The 18927-nt window shown below is 50.6% G+C and overlaps 1 protein-coding gene across 1 annotated transcript; it reads right to left on the bottom strand.

Annotated features, from left to right (window-relative positions):
- Positions 1 to 7106: 7106 nt before the first annotated feature.
- On the bottom strand, positions 7107 to 8479 carry LOC136465836 (uncharacterized). The gene is made up of 2 exons (XM_066464417.1): positions 7808 to 8479; positions 7107 to 7691 (listed from the first exon to the last, which is right to left on the bottom strand). The coding sequence occupies exons 1-2, from the start codon at positions 8477 to 8479 to the stop codon at positions 7107 to 7109; spliced, it is 1257 nt and encodes a 418-aa protein (XP_066320514.1).
- Positions 8480 to 18927: the final 10448 nt, after the last annotated feature.

The following is an 18927-nucleotide window of genomic DNA, read 5'->3' as shown; positions in this document are numbered from 1 at the left end:
CCAAGGCACCTTTCATCAGCTGGTGCGCACCTTGTTCATCCCCTAGCTGTCCAGCAAGGGCCTTGACAGAGGCCGTAGCTTCCCTAGCCCGGAACCTGAAGGCATCCCGATCACCGACCATGCGGGTCAGCTCCTCCTCCAACTCCTTGACACGCGCCGCCAGAGGGGCGACCTGTTCCTAGGCTGTGGCCGCCTCAGCCTTCGCATCGGCACAACGAAGATGGAGGTCCTCCACCTCCACGCTCCGTGTCGCCAGAAGCTCGTTGGCGCCGGCAAGTAGGCCCTTCTGCCGCTAGAGCTGGTCCTAGACGTCCCTCTCCCGTCGGAGAAAGACCGACTTCCCGAGCGACCGGGTCTCGAGCTCCTGGGTAAGCAGAATAGGGGGCATTCACTACAAGAAAACTCAGAAAAAGACGACACCGCATGAGAAAAGAAAGCGCGAACCTGGGCAACTCCGGGCAGATCATTGGCCACCACGGACAGCGCCGTCCGTAGTGACCGCTCCGCCAACTGGCGGTATTACTTGAAGGTGTCCCAGCGCCCGCCCTCGGCCGTGTCCTCGAGGGCGAACAGAGGCTCCCCCTCAGGGTCGTCCTGGCTCTGCCACAGGGCACGCGGGTGATCCCACCTGTGGGGCTCGGGTCGTACCCGCACGAGGGCCGAGCTTCCCTCGCCCGGGGTCAGAACCGGCTGTTCCATGGCACCGGCCACCTCGGCATCGGCTACCTCTTGCGCCCAGGAAGTATCATCAGAGGAGACCAGACGGACCTCAACCTCCCAGGCGCTCTCCCGTAATGACGGCGGGCCTTGAACCAAGGGTGCCACCGAGTCCTTCGCCGCCTTCATCTCCACTTCCTGGGTCGATGGCCTCGCCGCGATCACGTTGGCCTCGGTGGTCCCGGGGGCTCTGGCCTCCGCCATCGTGGCATCGGTGGTCGCGGGGGCTCCGGCCTCCGCCGCCGCGGCCTCGGCGGTCCTAGGTGCCCCAGACTTCGTCGCCTCGGCCTCAGAGACCCTGGGGGCCTCGACCTCGGGGGCCTCGGCAATAGAGGGCACCTCGGCCCCATCTGACTCACGAGCCTCGCCTTTGCGAGGCGGAGGCGCTCCCTCCCCCGTCTGTGTCGGGGTCGCCTCGATAGCCCCTCCTTGGGTGACCGGCTCCTCAAGGTCGGCCCTCGCCGATGCCGCACCACGTTGTATGGTGGCTTGCGCCCCCGCCACCCAATGGGCGGTGGAGCCGGGGCTTAAGGGGCGCCAAGGTGGGCACCTCCGCAGGTCGCTTCTGGCTAAGGACGAAACACTTATGGGGTTAGCACGAGACTGAAGAACGAACGGAAAACGATGCGACTCCACCGAAAATACGCTTACCTCGAGTGGGGCTGCAACCGCTTTGGCACAACGACCCTCGTCAGCAAAGGCGGTGGCGGCGGCAGAGGCACGGCCTCTGTATCCGCCGGCGCCGGCCGGTCCTCAATGGACCCCGGCGCCCCCTTGGTTCTCTACGGAGGCAGCTGCGTGGCCCCCACCGCCACCTGCTCCACCGCAGCCATCGAGCCCACCGGGCTGATGGAGCGCTTTCCCAATGCCCGTGCCTTGGGCATGTCGGCCTTGGCCCCGGGGCGGGCGATGGCCGGCCCCGAGACATCTCCTCCTCCTCCCCCTGGGAGCGCCGGGCTGCTTGACGACGCCCCAAGCACCGTCTCCCGACGTCGGGGAGATGGTCCAGGGGACCCCGCCCCCTCGCTCTCGTCATCTCCGACCGTAGAGTCCGCCGACAGCGACGACCACGGAGACGACTCCACTAGGAGGCCGTCCTGCCTCTGCTGCCGGCGGCGCTTCTCCCATTCCTCGCGCATGAGGATTTTCCTCGTGCGCTTCGCCACCTTGGTGTCCTTCCGCCTCTTCTGCACCTCGGCGTGTGCCCGGTTGACCACCCACCGCCTTGCGTCCTCAGGAACGGGCGGCGAGGAGTCTCGCACGTCCCTCATCCCCTATAGGAACGGCGAACACGAATAGGGGAACAAGAAATGATGAGAAATGGAGAGGCCTCGGGGGCTGCAGTGGCGTGTGACTTACCAGCGAGAGGAACCCTCGCGATGGGCGCATGGCGAAGGGGGTCAGGCCGCCGCTCCTCAACTTTGCCTCCACCGTTTCCCTCACCCGGCGAAGAATTTCCTCATCGGAAAGGGCGGAGGCAGACATCCGGATGCCCTCAATTGGCTCATCCGGCCTCATCTCGAACAGGCACCACCACCGAGCCATCAGCGGCAGCACCCTCCAGCGGTGGAAGGCGGCCACGACCACATCCGCAGTAAGGCCGCGGTCCCGCAGCCTCTCTAGCCCCTCTAGGAGCGGCTGTAGCTTAGGCTGATCCTCCCTCAGGATGCCATACTTCCACCTCTTCGGGCAGCTCCCCACGATCCGCACGGTGTAGGGGGGAAGTCCACCGTCGACGTTGCGAAGATAGAACTAGCTCATGTACCAACGGCGATTGGTTGACGTGAGCTAGGCCAGGATGTAGAGGTGCTGACGGTCCTAGCACACCTAGAGAGTGCAGCCGCCGGCCCTCACTGCCTTCCTCATGCCCGAAGTACCCATCGGCTTGGTGGTATGCCCCACCCGGAAGAGGTGGAGCCATAGCTCCCAATGGGGAGCAATCCCCAGATACCCCTCATAGACGGCGACAAAGATGGCCGCCTGCACGATGGAATTGGGGTTGAAGTTGTGGAGCTCCACGCTATAGTAGTGTGGGAGCGCCCGCATGAACCGGTCCGTCGGAAGACCGAGGCCGCGCTCATGAAAAGACACGAAGCTCACGACGTAACTGTCGCGGGGCCTCGGCTCTGGCTCGCCCGACGGAGCGATCCACTCCGGCCTGTTGGGGTCGATAACCGGATGAAGAAGCTCGCCATCGACGAGCGACTGAAGCATCTCCATGGTGACGTCGGATGGACCCCAAGGGTCCGCCTCGATGACAACGACGTTGCCGGCCATGAGCACGGTGGAGAATTTGACTACGGCCGTGAGTCTCTCCCCCTCCCTCCTTCTATGCCTTGCCCTTCTCCCTTCCTCTTCCTAGTGCTCTCTGCTCTAGCGATGGCTCAAGGGTGGCAAAGGCTAATGCAGGCAAGGTAAGGGGGGGGAGAGGTGAGGCTCGTCGCGTATTTATGCAGGAAGAAGGTGAAATGGACGGGCGACGAAATCGGGGAAGTTACCCTCAGATCCGGCGCAGTTAATCCAGATCCGATTTTACCACCCATGTGCCCACCTTTTCCTCATTAACCACGCGAACAGTTATGTTCCATCCGCTGACACGACGTCATGTCCAACCGCTGCAGCGGCAGGCGTCGTTCCGCCTCCCCGAAAAAATCGCCTCAAAGGGCGTGCCTGCCATTGTCAAGCCACTGGGAGAGATGTCCCCCCCCCTGCCCTATTCCTTTCAGGCAAAGGAACTAGGCGCCGAGCCCGTTATGGTCTAGGGGTTCGAAGGCTGGGCCCCTAAGGGTTCGATAGCCGCCCCAGGGCAACAGAGTCAGGGATAACCACGGGCGAGCCCATATGGGGCCGAGGCCCAAGCAAGCGAAACACTTGGGACGCCCAAAGTCGTGTTTGAGACCGGCAGGGAGGTCTCCGAATGGGATCCCACCATAGGGAGGCACCGAGCCACCGGGGCCTAGCGAACGGCCTTGGCACCCACTAGAGAAACCCTCTGGTACTCTTGGAGTGCGTCTCTAGACCGCTAGCCGACCCCTAGCAAACAGGGCATGGGCCTCCACTCGGACTTACCCGATAACAGCTCACCGGAAGTGCCGCCGCTCACGCCCATTGAGGGTAGCCCGGCATATTCCACCCCTCCTTCCGAACGAAAAGGAAGCGCGAGGGTCGTACAAAAAGCCAGGGGAACCTCTGACGGCCCTCTCGCTCTGTGCGGAGGCTAAGGGGCTCTTCCTGCAACCTTGCCGAGACCCAGCGACCCAGGCTCGCATTCGAGGGGGCTCGGCAAAACAACCCCTCCTTCCGAACGAAAAGGACGCGCGAGGGTCATACAAAAAGCAAGGGGAACTCCTGACGGCCCTCTCGCTCCATGCAGAGGCTAGGGGGCTCTTCCTGCAGATATGCTGAGACCCTGCGACCCAGGCTCACACCCGAGGGGGGCTCGGCAAACAAACCCTCACGCGCGAGGGGCGTACAAAGAGCCAGGAGAACTCCTAATCGCCCTCTAGCTCCGTGCAGAGGCTCAGGGGCTCTTCCTGCAAGGTTGCCGAGACCCAGCGACCCAGGCTCGCACATGAGTGGGCTCGGCAAACAACCCCTCCATCTGAACGAAAAGGATATGCGAGGGTCGAGCAAAAAAGTCAGGGGGACCCCTGACCACCCTCTCGCTCCGTGCAGAGGCTCGGGGGCTCCTCCTACACCCAAGACAAAGACAAGCGACCCAAGCCCACATTTGAAGACTAGAAAAAAAAGAAAAGAAAACATGATAAAGGGCATCGAGCCCGTTATGGTCCAGGGGTTCGAAGGCTGGGCCCCTAATGGTTTCAACAGCCGCCCCAGGGCAACAGAGTCAGGGACGACTATGGGCGAGCCCATACGGGGCCAAGGCCCAAGCAAGCGAAATGCTTGGGACGCCCAAAGTCGTGTCCGAGACCGACGGGGAGGTCTCCGAATGGGATCCCATCGTAGGGAGGCACCGAGCCACTGGGGCCCAGCAAATAGCCTCGGCACCCACTAGAGAAACCCTCTGGTACTCTTGGAGTGCGTCTCTGGACTGCTAGCCGACCCCTAGCGAATGGTGCACGGGCCTCCACTCGGACTTACCCGATAACAGCTCACCGGAAGTGCCGCCGCTCGCACCCATCAAGGGTAGCCCGGCATATTCCACCCCTCCTTCCAAGCGAAAAGGAAGCGTGAGGGTCGCACAAAAAGTCAGGGGAACTCCTGATCACCCTCTCGCTCCGTGCAGAGGCTCGGGGGTTCTTCCTGTGGTCTTGCCGACACCCCGTGACCCGAACTCGCACTTGTGGTCCCAGCAAATACGATAACATCCCTCGATCAATGTGAGAAAAAGACCCTGGAGGAATGAATCCACTCCCCTAGGGCCTCGGGGGCTACACCCGGCGGGTGCGCTCGCGCGCACCCACTGGAACCACGAGTACAAAACATAATCCCGACGGGAGCTGCTGCAAACCAAAGTCTCGATATAGCCTTAGGGAGAGTGCTCGCCCTCTCCCCGAGGCTCGGGGGCTACTGTCAGATACTATAAAAGGGGGTACCCTAAGTAAGAACCGAAAAAATTGCTTAGACCTTGCAAATATCAAAGCCAAAGGACAACCATAGGGTCTCGGCCGATTCTCCGGTTCGCCCGACGCCCGCACCGCAAAAGCCCTCAGATGAAAGGCTGACTCTCCGCCTTGCCGAGGCCCTCTCTCCGCCTCGCCGAGGCCCTCTCGCCGAGGCCAATTCTCTGATTCGCGCGAGGCCGGGCTCGTCCCGCATCCTCGTCGCCTCCGCCTCAACCGTCCCTCTGGCAGGCTGTCCCATCCATTTAATGTGCCTAGATGCACCTGCTACGTAAGCCACGACCGGCAGGGTACAGCAACAGGAGCGATGGGACAACGGTCAAATCTCCTTTTTACCATTCCTTACTGACGATGCAGGGGTTACCATGCCCTGCGGACACACGCCCTGCACTTCTCCACCTAAACCGGGTATGACGTTGACCGCCGAGGCCCCCGCCTCATACACAGGTCACCTCCAAGGCCTCAGCAAATTAGGCCTCGGCGCGGTTAGCTACAACCTATCAGGCCTCGGCACCCCACCAAGTCAAAAAATCCACAAGGCATGGCATGTCACCTACAGTGGAGGCCATGCTGACTAGACGTCAACAAGGACTCCTACGACTTCAACAGACTTAGGCATGGCCGGCGTGAGGCACCAGTGATCAAGTACCAATTGCCATTCCCGACACTGTGCTGCTACAGGGATATAGTACTAGATCTTCCTTCTAAGGCTCCACGTGTAGCTCTCTCATGTATTCCTGGCTCCCTCCTTGCAGCTATAAAAGGGGGCAGCCAGGGCCGTTTCTAGGGGCCAACTCTCACACACACACGCACACTCAGGCACATACAAGTTCACTAGGATAGACGAACACACACGGCAACGCGCACACTTCTCCGCCGCTTGAGACCCGCTTCTCAAGCAACCCACACCGTTCCACACAGAGACTTGGGGCTATCTCCCTCTCTCGCCCTGCTTGTAACCCCCTACTACGAGCATTTCGGTGCAAGGAATACAAGATCAATCTCACAGACTAGACGTAGGGCATCTATTGCCTGAACCAGTATAAACCTTGTGTCTCTTTGCATCACCATCCAGGATTAGGGACACGTAGTACATTTTCACTAGTTGGTTAAGGACCCCCCGGTCCGAAACACCGACATCTCTCTTGTTGAGAGATGGCAACAAAGCATGTCCACATGGTTTCCCTGAGACTTGCCACTCTCTGTAGGTGCATGTGTGGTTTTGAATATCAACCACATGTCTTATGATCTTTTGTGAAGCAGTTACCTCTATCACCTCTGCTTCATCCCTTCCACCTTCTTTGTGTTTCAAGTGACTCAACTGCTGACTCATTGTATATAGTTGGCGAACAACAATCGGCAGCATTACATGTCCTTTAAATTTCTCACCTAGTCTTCTCCTTCTTGCATAAAGTTCCATGACCTTGGACCTAAGAGTGTCAACAAGGTCAGCTATGGGAAGGTCCTTGATGTCTTTCACCCAATTGTTCCAAACATCTGCCACATTATTGGTGATATGGTCACACTTTATTACCTCTGAGAATTTGCTCCTCATCCACTTCAACTTTTGATTTGCTTTGAACCATGGCTCAACCTTTTTATTCACTGCATACATCTTGTTCATTAAGTACTCATGGTACTCTGGTTGGAAAGTCCTAGCCGCAGGGTACATTCTCCCAAATGCAGGCCCTTGAAACCTCTTGCTAAAATTTTTCATCAAATGGACAAAACATTCTCTATGTTCTGCCCAAGGGTACACCTTCTTCACTGCATTTTCTAGGTCCTTGCAAGCATCTGAACATATAGCTAGGTAAGGTGGATTTCTAATTGGCTTTTGCAGCTGCTGCATAAACCAAGTCCAATTATCAGTAGTCTCACCATAAAAAACCCAAATGCAACTGTAAATGTCCAATTGTGCTCGTCCAATGCTGTAGCTGAAGGCATGTGGCCATCCCATCTACCATTGAGAGCCGTTGAGTCAATACTCAAAAATGGCCTACAACCATTTAGGAAACCATCAATGCTTGGTTTCAGACAACAAAAGAACCTATGGAAAAATACAATTTCCTCTTTATGCACAACATCTATCTCTACAACACTTCCTGGCATTCTGAGCTCAATCTCTACCATGAAGTTGAACAAATATCCAAAATTTTCTTCCCATGTACCAAAAAATTGTTGTTCTGCCTTGTCCTTACTGAGGTGCACGGTTGAATAGCCTATTGTCACTTGATACTTCTCTTCTAACTCTTCTTGTATTTTCTTGGCACCCATGTTTGGATCCTTCTTTAGAAGAGGAATTGCTTTCTCTGCCACCCAATGGTATGTTGCCATCTTGGTCCTCACTCTCCCAGTAGAAGGACAAAAATGCTTTTCTTTATTCAATGTAATCTGAAAAATTAAAACAAACATGTTAGCAACCTTGAAAATTTAAAATAGACATGCAGGACAAATAAAAGTAAATAATATATTAAGTTAGCATGTTGTCTCTGAAAAAGTGTTAGTACCCTGACTTGCTGCTTATCTCGCATTAGCCTTGCTACAATAGACCATGGACAACCCTTAGCTTTGCAGTACCCTATGAACAAATCTTTGCAAGATTTCTGTGTTCCAAGTTCAAACTGTCCCATTATACCATGTTGCCTTACTACAGCTCGGAATTCATCCATACTAGGATATTTGATTCCAACTTTCATTGGAGGGTTTTCTCTGTCATAGAACACAGAATCCTCACCAGGTATACCATCATCCACCAACAACTCTCCATCATGAAGATTAAGATCATCAACATTACTTTCATTCTCCTTTTCAGCAGCCATCCTATCTTTCTTAGCTCTCTCATCCTCTGCTCTAAGGCCAACAAACTCATACATTGCTTCCTCATCCATCACAGGGAGCGCAACCCCAATCTGATCTTCTACAAGAGGAATTATCTCTAGACTGTCCCAATCAATTAGAGGAGAAACAACTGCCTCATTGTTGCAATCCCCTTGTCTCGTGGCATTATCATGCCCCACATTGCTCATTGTTGCCTCTGTAATAGTTAAGTTGGAAATCACATCTGTGGGTTTGTCCACAATATCAACAAACAAGAACAATTTCTTATTATCCATCCTTTTAGAAAATGCAAATGTAAGTTCTACATCATCCACCAATTTTCTTTCTCTACCACCACTCATGTCAAATTCATGTATTATAGGTTGTTGGTCGCTTCCCTAATTCACCCTAACTTCCAACATATTGTCATGTATCAATATTAGGGATACCCAAAGCAAGGAAGTTAGCGCACATGCTGACTTCCCCGGATAGCTCGAGACGTATTAAAAGGTCTCACCCGGCCCCAAGGCCGCGGGCTCTATCTCGCCTGACCTCAAGGCCACGGGCTCCGTCTCACCCGATCCCTTGGGTGCGGGCTCCGTCTCGCCTGACCCCAAGGACGCGGGTTCCGTCTTGCCCAAGGCCACAGGCTCTATCTTGCCCGACCTTGAGGCCACGGGCTCCGTCTTGCTCGACATCGAGGCCGTGAGCTCCGTCTTGCCCGACCCCTTAGGTACGGACTCCATCTCGCCCTATCCTAAGGACGTGGTTTCCATCTCGCCCAAGGTCACAGGCTCTGTCTCATCCGACCTCAAGGACGTGGGTTTTGTCTCGTCCGATGGGGACCCATACTGCCGCCAACCACTCTAGGTCCAAGCGTATGGGCCTGGGTCAAAACTCTAACACCAGGGAAGAGGCTGGCATGCCTTGATGTAACCCAAAGCCATGATGAGCCATACCTAGGGATTCACATCAAGAATAGTGTCAGGAGTGCTGGTGCTGTTCTGCCTAATCCTTATACGGACGCTGACAGGCGTGTCAGTTCACCACGACGTCCGCCAGGACGGAGTGGAACACCATGACCGACAAATGACGCCTGCGCATCGCGCCAGTGATGAATAGGGCCATGACATGGAGCCGTTCGTATTAACATCTACAGTATCGCACGGGACCTGCATGAAGGAGAAGGACCTAGCAACCTTAGAAGCCTTCTTCTCTATCTCGTTCTTCTCCTTTTCCTCCTCTATAACCCATGCTTTCCCTTCGCCTATAAAAGGGGAAGTAGGGCGCCCTATGAAAGGGGAGATCTAGACACAAGAGCATGACACAAGCACACGGCTGAGTGGTAAACGAGCTCTCAGCACCCGTTCACTCCTTCCACCAGAGACTTAGGATCCTCTCCCTCTCTAGCTTGTTTGTAACCCCTACTACAAATCAAGTGCCGGTAACATGAGCAACAGTGAGCTAGATGTAGGGATGTTTCGTCCGAACTAGTATAAACCCTTGTGTCCTCTGAGCACACCATTCGAGCCAGACACGCAAATACAAATTTACTCATTGGTGGTCCAAAAACACCGACAATTGGCATGCTCGGTAGGGGCTTTTTGCGCATCTCGACATCCACATCAGGTCTCGGATGGCTAGTCACAGCGTCAGCTAGGTCTCGGACGTGCACGTACACTTTAGGAACCTAAACTTTATCGTTACGATGGAGGGAGAGTTGGCGTAGGTTCCTACCGTCGTCCAGCCTCTCCACTCCACCGGCCTCGATGCGATCGTCGAGATGCTTAAGGAGCTATAGCTGCATGCACTGGAGGCCAATGCCCTTGGGAGCGACCAGCTCCTCGGTTTCGATTACCGGAGGCTAGAGTGCTAGCTCGGCGCCTTCCTAGGACCCCGACCATCCTAGGAGGACCTACGTCTCTTCACCTTCTCGTTCGCCAACGTCATGACATAGCTTGCCGAAAGAGAGCCACTCTCCATGGAATACCTCATCCGGAGCACCCCAGCAGTGCTCCTGTTCGATCTACACAACACCACAGAGACCGTTGGCCACCTTATGGCGCAGCGTACGCCCCCATCCCCTACGAACGACGAGTTCATGGGGATGACCGAATACATCATGGAATCTTTCCATGACCTTCTCATGGGAGAATCGGAGTCACCCTTTGACTCTAACTCCAGCAGGGGGAGCCATCACCCTTCACAAGAATGTTTCATGGCAGGTACCCCCAAGGGATACATCGAAAGCATCCACGAGGGAGGGGCTACCCCAACAGATGACCTCGATGACAAGGTCGAGGGGGATGCAGGGGACCTATCTCGCCTACGGGTAGAGCAGCTGAGGGCATGGCACCAAGAGCTCGAAGAAGTGTAACACCTCGGGTGTTAGCCTTGCATAACTTGACTTGCATAACATGAGCATGATCATCAAGCATTCATAAACAAGCATTTACCATTGAAACATTGGAGTGAAACATTGCAACGTTTGCTTGTTATCGCATGTTTCTTAAACATATGCAACTTTTCTCGTTATTTCATATCTCCATGTATCTATGCATATGATCAAGAGTGGACACATGTACTTGGTGGATGTGAGTCACACAAACATGTAGCAACACCTAGGTTAGCAAATAGGACTTTGTCATGGTCACATTTCATGAACCAACACTGAATCTTCATGTGATTACACTAACTAGCCCTATGAGTGACTACTACATGAAATGATTGAATGACCTTGCAAATTGCTTAAACATGTTTAGAGTATCTTTATGAACAACTTTGATATTCATGGTTAGGGGTAAAAAGGTCATTAAGCCATGCTTTGATGTGTATCATCATGTAAATGTGACATGTTTGACCAAGTTTGAACTAGGTGTTAGAGACCTTGCATGGAGGAGATCACTAAAGCAAAGTTGTAGTATTTGACATAAGGAACAACTTTTATTTTTAGGTCATTGACTGATTTAGCTTCTAACATGCCTAAATTGGTCCCACAAAAGTCAGAAGAATCAAGATTTCAACACTTAATAAAATTTTTCTAAGTCTTGATCACTGACAGTGCTGTCAGCCCAACTTTGGATTGATTTTACTCGATGTTGGTTGGGAATTAGAACACGATTATTGAACAATAGTTGAAGCTGGTACATAGGTCTACCAATTCGGTTTAGGATGTTTGCACAATGGAGCCACGGATTCTCAGTTAACTCGATTGCAAAACTCGTCGTCAGGCTCGGCCTTGCTTAACTGAACCGACTGAATTGAAATCTTCAGTGGCTGACACCGGCAGGAACCACGCACCGCGTGGAGGTCGCGATGGCCGCGCGTCGCCATTGCCCTGACCGCGTAGGCCACGACGCACCTGAGCGCGACATTATCACGCCGGCACCCGCCCGCTCCTGTCCGCGCCCTCATTTCGCATTTCTCGGCTCTCCTTCGTCACCGGCAGCGCCCGCAGCAATAGCCGAGCATCTCCTCGCCTCCGCCGTTGCCATAGCCGTGCGCAAGCTCGCGCCGAGCCACCCAATCGTCACCGCAGCAGCACCACCAGCTCCCCAGCAACCCACTGCCTCCTCCCGCGCCCGCTGATAGCACTTGGTAAGCCACCGCGCCGTGCAAAGCCTCACCGGAGCTCCGCCGCTAGCCCCGTCACCATGGCCACGTCGCCACCGACCATCCCAAGCCACGATTGGGCGCTAGCTAGGTCCGCCGTAGCTCGGTGATGCTCGGCGTAGTGTTTGATTGAGCCGCCATAGCTTCCACCGGCATCTCGCCGTCGGCCCGCACCTCCGCTCCGTCATGGCCGCCGCCGTCGTCACTGGCGTCGAAGATAGGGCCAGCCAAGTGGTTCAATAGATGCGCTAGGTCAAGTAGGTCACGCCGTGAACATGTTACCGCCGGCAAGTTCGCCGTCGGCGAGCTCTGGCCGCGTCCGTAGAGCGGCGCCGTCGTGCTCTATTTTGTCTCGCTCACCGGTGGGGTCAACTGACCAGTGGGTCCTGCTTGTCAGCGACTCCATGTACTAAAGCTAGTTCATTTTGAATGCAGATTTCATATATTTTGTGAATTTTAGATCTCCAGTTTGGTAGCTTCAAAAATTGTGCAATAAATTGTGTAGTGTTCCTTAGGAAGTGTAGTATTTAGGAAAAATATGTTCTTGACATTTACAGTAGAAATTTTTGGAGATTTAAATAGAGATTTGAAATGTGCTTTTGAATGCATTCAAATTTGTTTATTTTATATCTAGAGTTGCTGTGCTCCAAAAATTATGAAATTTTTGTGGTAAGCTAGTCTTAGCATATATAAGCTCTGGTAAAAATTTGAAGATGAGTGCATGTGTAGATTTGTAGTTATAGATTTTTCTTTTATAATTAGGAGATCCTTGTGTAAATTTTTATAAATTATTTAGGAATCCAATACTCATGAAATTTATTGGAGGTTATCCTAGTACCATAAGGATGCTAAGAAAAATAGGAAATCTATTGCTTGACACTTTTCAATAGGGTTTTCTATTTATGCTATTTCAAGCCTTGCTGCCTTGTCATTTTTGTATAGGATGTTCTACTTGGCAAAATGGTATGAAACTTTTACAGTAGTCCTTTGATAGCATTAGTAAGGCACTGGAAATTTTTGAGAATTTATGAAGTACATCTGGTATATGTTTATTATTTAACCTAAATATCTCAGTAAAATAATAAAGGCATTTAAATAAATAGTTTGGGCTTCACCATTATATTATCTTAAAAGTATTTGGTATGCTTAAACTGTTGGTAGGCTTTATGTTGTCAAATTTTGAGTGATTACATGAAGTAGAAGTATTGTTACTTTGTATTGCATATTGAATAGTTTCCGGACAGATTCTGGAGTTTGATGAGTTGTATGTTGAAAATGATTTGTACTGTAAAAATGGCTAATAACCAAGTTGTAGAGAAATTGATAAGCTTTCCAGAAAGTCTAGGATCACTGTATTTGGATTAGTAGAACTCCTGTTATGAGTGAAACAAGTAGCTGATGTTTTGTGGTATAATCGATGCATTGTGGAAGTAGATAATTAAATAATCGAGAAGAGATATGCACCTACTCAATAAACATGATGCACTTGTTAACATATATGCATTCGTAATACTTATGCCATATTCATGCATCTAGGATCGAAGGAAGAGATAACGTTGCTGGAATTCGAAGAAGCAGAGGAAGGGGACCAGCAGGAGAATCCGCAAGCCGCAGCTCCCGAAGGCGTGGAGCAGAATCCTGAAGAGCTTCCGGAGTGTCCTGACCACCGCCCTACTTCCTTTCTGCGAGGCAAGCCCCAAAGCATTCTAAGTCTCCCAGTAATTTACAAATGTTTACTTAAGTACTTATGATTGATGCATTAGGTTATAAGAGTTGAATGGAACCACTTGATGCATATGAATTCCTTGTCCAGATATTACACCTTTAACCGGTATAGGTCCAGGATCGAATAAATGCTTAGCCATGCTTAGACTAGTAGAAGTCGGGTGATGCCCTGTCACCTACGAGATATAGGTGGATACCGGAGCACGGTTGACTATATTTGCTATCGTGGAACAGAACCATGGGGTAAAAGAAAATCGAGACCGGGCGGGATGTCGATAGAGAAGCAACAAGACATGGAGGTCTTGGGTGTGGATTTATCCCTGTCTGTGTCGATTAAGGACCGTACCGTTGTTGGCGCCTCTGACAAGATTGAACGCATGCCTCTCACTTAGCTGGCCGGATAACTCGTTCCGACCGCGAAGCCGAGTAATTCAATTCAGGCCGGGACCTGTTCTGTTGTGCGCTCCTTCCGGGGAACGATCAGACTGAGCCCAAGGGCAGGCTTGGCCTAAGCATCCTGGCATCTGGTGTTCTAGATTGTGCAGCGTGGTACGGACCCATGAAATGTGTACCTGAGTTGTACCAAAGGTGACCTAAGGCTATCGTGGCTGGTAGACCTGGGTTTGTGTTAGGAATAAATTCCCAGCTGGTTGAAATCGATTTGAATCGCCGTCTCTCCCGGATAGTGAGAAACTTGGCTAGTCCCAACATCATAGTAACTGTGTTATGAAACATGATGGTTCGGATGAATATGGAATTACAATACCTGCTATGGTTACTATTGTATGCTTCTCAATTGATATACCACATGTTTGGCACATGATAGTTGCTAATCTAGAAATGGATAGTTATAATTAACTTGATAAAGAAATTGTAACTGTACAATGAGTCAATTGCTTTTATGCAAAATGTTATCGAGTTACGTCCACTTATACAGCCTTGCATAATCCTTGGAGTCATTTATTTCTGGTTCATGACGGGTAAGTCTAGCTGAGTACCTTCTCGTACTCAGGGTTTATTTTCCCATTGTTGCAGATGGCACTGTGTATCACGGTTATTGCAAGAGTTGCTTCTATCCCGCCGTGGATGAGGAGTAAGCCTTGGGCAGGCTTCTTTATTAATCCCTATCTTTGCTTTTGTGTACCGTGATCCTACTTGGCACTGTATCAAACTATGTTGGAAACTTTATTTTTGAACTTAATTGCTTCCGCTTTATCTATCAAACTCGGTTTGTAATAACTTTTATTCGTACTCTGATGATGAAATGTATCTGCAAACTTTATGTAATATGTGGCATGTATGTTGAATCCTGTACGATCTTGGTTGTTGTAAATCGTTTATCGAGACCCGTCGTGGTACTCGACGGACTACCGGGTTTATATGGGTTCAAGTATGATAGTGCGACCGCTTGCGGGCTGCCATTATACTTGTACTCTTATAAATTGGTCGGTTCTACGACAGCTGGTATCAGAGCAAGATTCAACGTTAATTGTCACAAGTGTATTTAAAACAAAAGTTTTTGTTTTCCAAAAACCCTTCTCTAGCAACTAATAGTTATATAATAGGTATTTGAAATCTAAAGTGTGCCAATGATCACTTTCCTTATGCCCAAATTAAGGACTATTAGGTGGCTATTTAAGTACTAACATGGGGGTTTTTACTTCGTCGTCCATACGGCGTGCTATTGTATGGATACCATTCACTTGAGTGGTAATGTATGGATCAAATGTCTCTACGCCAAGGTAAGATGATGAGTGTATGACCGCAAGATGTGAGCGTGCGGTCGGGGAGAGTTAGCTTTGATATGGCTATGTATGCATGCTTGCATGTGTATATGGTACGCATTTAATTGTGGGTTTAAATTATTGTCGGGTAGCTTGATACGGAAGTATATGTATGGGTATACATATATGGAAGTATTTACAATTATATTCTGCATATTTCATTATGGGTTTAGGGCTGAAATGGAATTTTATGCAGGTACACTGACAACGAAACGTGTAGCTCGACTAGTTACGCTATTTATGAGAGAACGAATGTATGCCACCGTATCTACCGTTAGAAACAAATTTTTCCTAAGTTTGTGAGGACGTACGGAACGAGCATGCATCATGATAATTACCATTCACATAATTAAATTGTTCCTCCCCTTATAAAATTCTTACTCGGTTATGTAACTCTTATCCATTATGGCATTGTCTCACCAAGTGGTACATGTTAATGGTGCAGATGGCACGCACAAAGTAGACCGCTCGCAAGTCCACCAGAGGTAGAGCTCCTAGCCGTCAGCTTGCTCCACGTACCCGTCAACGTCATACGTTTCTTGGAGAGTTTGGGATGCCTACACTCTTGTGGAGAGTGCTCAGCTATGTAGGCTACCCTGACGGAATGGAACCCCGCTACTTCTGGGCAAATGAACAGTTGGGAGAAGGTCTCTTGGTTACTGTGGAGGCCGTTGTTCGTCCTCGAGGTGATGGTTCTGAGTGGACAGGTTGGTGTTATGAGTCAACTGGCAGGACTGCTGAAGAAGCAGCTGGTAGGGCAGCCTTTGGGATCCTGAGGGATATCATGGATCGTTTTCCTCAGGAGCTGGCAACCGCTTTGGTTGGAGTCTTTCCGAGGGGCAACCCCTCCACTGACTCATGGTAGCAGGCAAGAGGAAGACCCTTGGAGATTGGTGCAGCAGAAGGGCAGAACAGTGATAACCTTGCCATGAGCGCCATGTTCGCAGTAATGAGAGTGTTAGATGGAGTAGAAGGTAGCCTCGGACGTGTGTCTGGTGCTCTTGGTCATGCCCGCGAGGACCGACGTCAGCTTCAGAGGGAGCACGACACCGAGATTGAGAGGCTCAATGTAGAGATGGCTCGGTTAACTCACCAGAGGAATGCAGCATGGTCCAGGGAAGATGTTCTAAGAGCTCAACAGTTTGAGCTAGGGCAGTAGCTGGCCAATGCGGAAGAATACAACAATAACCTACATGAAGAGGTTCATCTGCTGAATAATCAGCTCCACACTTATGTCCCGCCTGGAGCCGCAGAGATGGATCTAGAAGAGGACGATGAAGAAGAAGAAGTGGAGCCTGAAGAAGAAGTGGAGCTTGAGGAAGGAGATGATCCTACGTCTGACCTCGATAGTGATCATGATGAGCATTAGATCGCTTAGTACTTAGTGGAAGGACTAATGTATCACCTTTATTCATGTAATGGACCTATAGTTCAAATTTGGCATTAGTAATCCGACTATCATGTAATGTTGTTAATCGCACGACTATCGCACGTTTGATTGAACATCAATGCAATTCCAGTCCTTTGTCGGTAATCACGATTTAAATTTGCATGCGTTGTGAGCGCGATAAGTGGTCAAATTGGGGATGTCATGTTGCGAGAATGAATTGTTATGCCTCTGTTTTTATTGTGATTTTGAGAAATTTCTCCAGTAATTTCAGTTTGGCATGAGTACATAATTCATCTGCAATCTCTTGGCCTCAACCAATAATCGCTTATTGTTGCAACTTCGCAGATGACGCGCACCCGTGCTGGAGCTGGTGGCAGCCAGGATGGCAACCATGATGACTTGCCACCCCCACCGCCGCCGTCTGCTCAGGAGTTCTTTACCCAGTTCCTAGAGAGCCAAAGGACAATGGAGGAAGCCTTGCGCCTCATCGCGCAAAACACTGCTCGTGGCCACCCACATCAACCAGGGGCCGAGCCAAATCAGCACAGTACATTCAAGGAGTTTCTGGACACGAAGCCTCCAATCTTCAAGGTGGCTGAGGAACCACTATAGGCTGACGAGTGGCTAAATACCATTGAGCAGAAATTTCATCTGTTGAGGGTCACAGAGCATCTGAAAGCTGAGTATGCTTCTCATCAATTGCAAGGACCAGCAGGGATCTGGTGGACACATTTCCTATCGTCTTTGCCTGCTAATGCACGAGTTACCTGGGAACAGTTCAAGCTGGCTTTTAGGGGACATCATATTCCCCCGGGCCTAATGCGCATGAAAGCCGCCAAATTTATGAGGCTCACTCAAGGAACAAAGTCACTCACAGAATATATGCATGCATTCAACAACTTGTCCAGATATGCTCTAGGTTTTGTGGATACCGAGGAGAAAAAGATAGAGAGCTTCAAACGGGGTCTGGGTACTAAACTGATGAAGACTATGGAAAATTCTAGGTGTGCCACGTACAATGAGTTTATTAGTGATGCCTTGACCCAAGAAAACTACAACAACATGCATGCATTTGCTAAGGGTCGCAAGAGGGCATATGAGGCCGGTGCCTCTGGATCTTCCTAGTCGAAAGCGCCTATCACAGCAAGGCCACAATTCCGTCCACCTGCACCCAAGTTTAGGCCTCCACCACCTAAAGCTCAGAATAATAGGCCACAGAAACCATTCCGTAAGGCGTTCACTATTGCCTTACCAAAAGGAAATGGCAGTCAGGACAGCTCCACCAGATTCAGAAGTAATCAACCATGTTTCAACTGCAACCAACTGGGTCATTGGTCCAAGGAATGCCCCCACCCCAAGAAGAATGGCAACCAGAATCAGAATAATCAAAGATAGGCGAATGCCAGGGCACGTCAGGGACACATGCATTATACCGCTGTGGAAGAAGTGCCCGCTGGCGAAGTTGTCACGGCTGGTATGTTTCTCGTCAACAAGCATCCCGCTGTTGTTTTATTTGATTCGGGAGCTTCTCATTCATTTATGAGTCAAGCATTTGCATCTAGACATGATCAAGAAATAATTGAAGTAAGCAAAGGGGGTTATAACATAAGTTCAGCAGGGGGTACTGTTACTACCAAAAAGATAGTCAAAAATGTGCTCATCTCTATACAAGGGAGGGAGTACACAACGGATTTGATAATATTGCCCGAGTTATCGATAAGTGTAATCTTAGGCATGAATTGGATGAAGGATCATGGTGTTCTTGTTGACACTAGCACCCGCACTATTATGTTGAGGGAACCCATGGGAGGGAATGCTTTTCTAGTACCACTCTCCCGCAATTTTGAACTCCAACATTTAGCTTGTGCTATCCATACCACCACCATATGTGATATCCCAGTGGTTTGTGAGTTTCTAGATGTATTTCTAGAGGAATTACCAGGCTTACCACCTGATAGGGAGGTGGAATTTAAGATCGAATTAGTGCCAGGTACGGCACCCATATCCAGAAGGCCCTATAGAATGCCACCCAACGAGTTAGCGGAACTTAAGGTTCAATTGCAAGATCTATTGGACAAGGGTCTTATTCAACCTAGCTCATCTCCGTGGGGATGTCCAGCCTTGTTTGTGAAAAAGAAGGACAAGTCACTGAGAATGTGTGTAGATTACAGACCACTCAATGCTGTGACCATCAAGAACAAATATCCATTGCCCCGCATCGACATCTTGTTCGATCAGCTAGCGAAGGCAAAGGTATTCTCCAAAATTGACTTGAGATCAGGTTACCATCAGATAAAGA

This window comes from Miscanthus floridulus, chromosome 7, assembly GCF_019320115.1.
Source record: "Miscanthus floridulus cultivar M001 chromosome 7, ASM1932011v1, whole genome shotgun sequence".
NCBI classification, from domain to species: domain Eukaryota; kingdom Viridiplantae; phylum Streptophyta; class Magnoliopsida; order Poales; family Poaceae; genus Miscanthus; species Miscanthus floridulus.
The sequence above is the reverse complement of the archived record's forward strand: the minus strand, read 5'-3'. Positions and strand labels throughout refer to the sequence as shown.

Coding starts and splice junctions, on each gene's coding strand:
- LOC136465836 (XM_066464417.1), bottom strand. CDS start 8,479: ATGAGTGGTGGTAGAGAAAGAAAATTGGTGGATGATGTAGAACTTACA. Junction 7,692..7,807: donor GAGATAAGCAGCAAGTCAGG/GTACTAACACTT, acceptor TTAATTTTTCAG/ATTACATTGAATAAAGAAAA.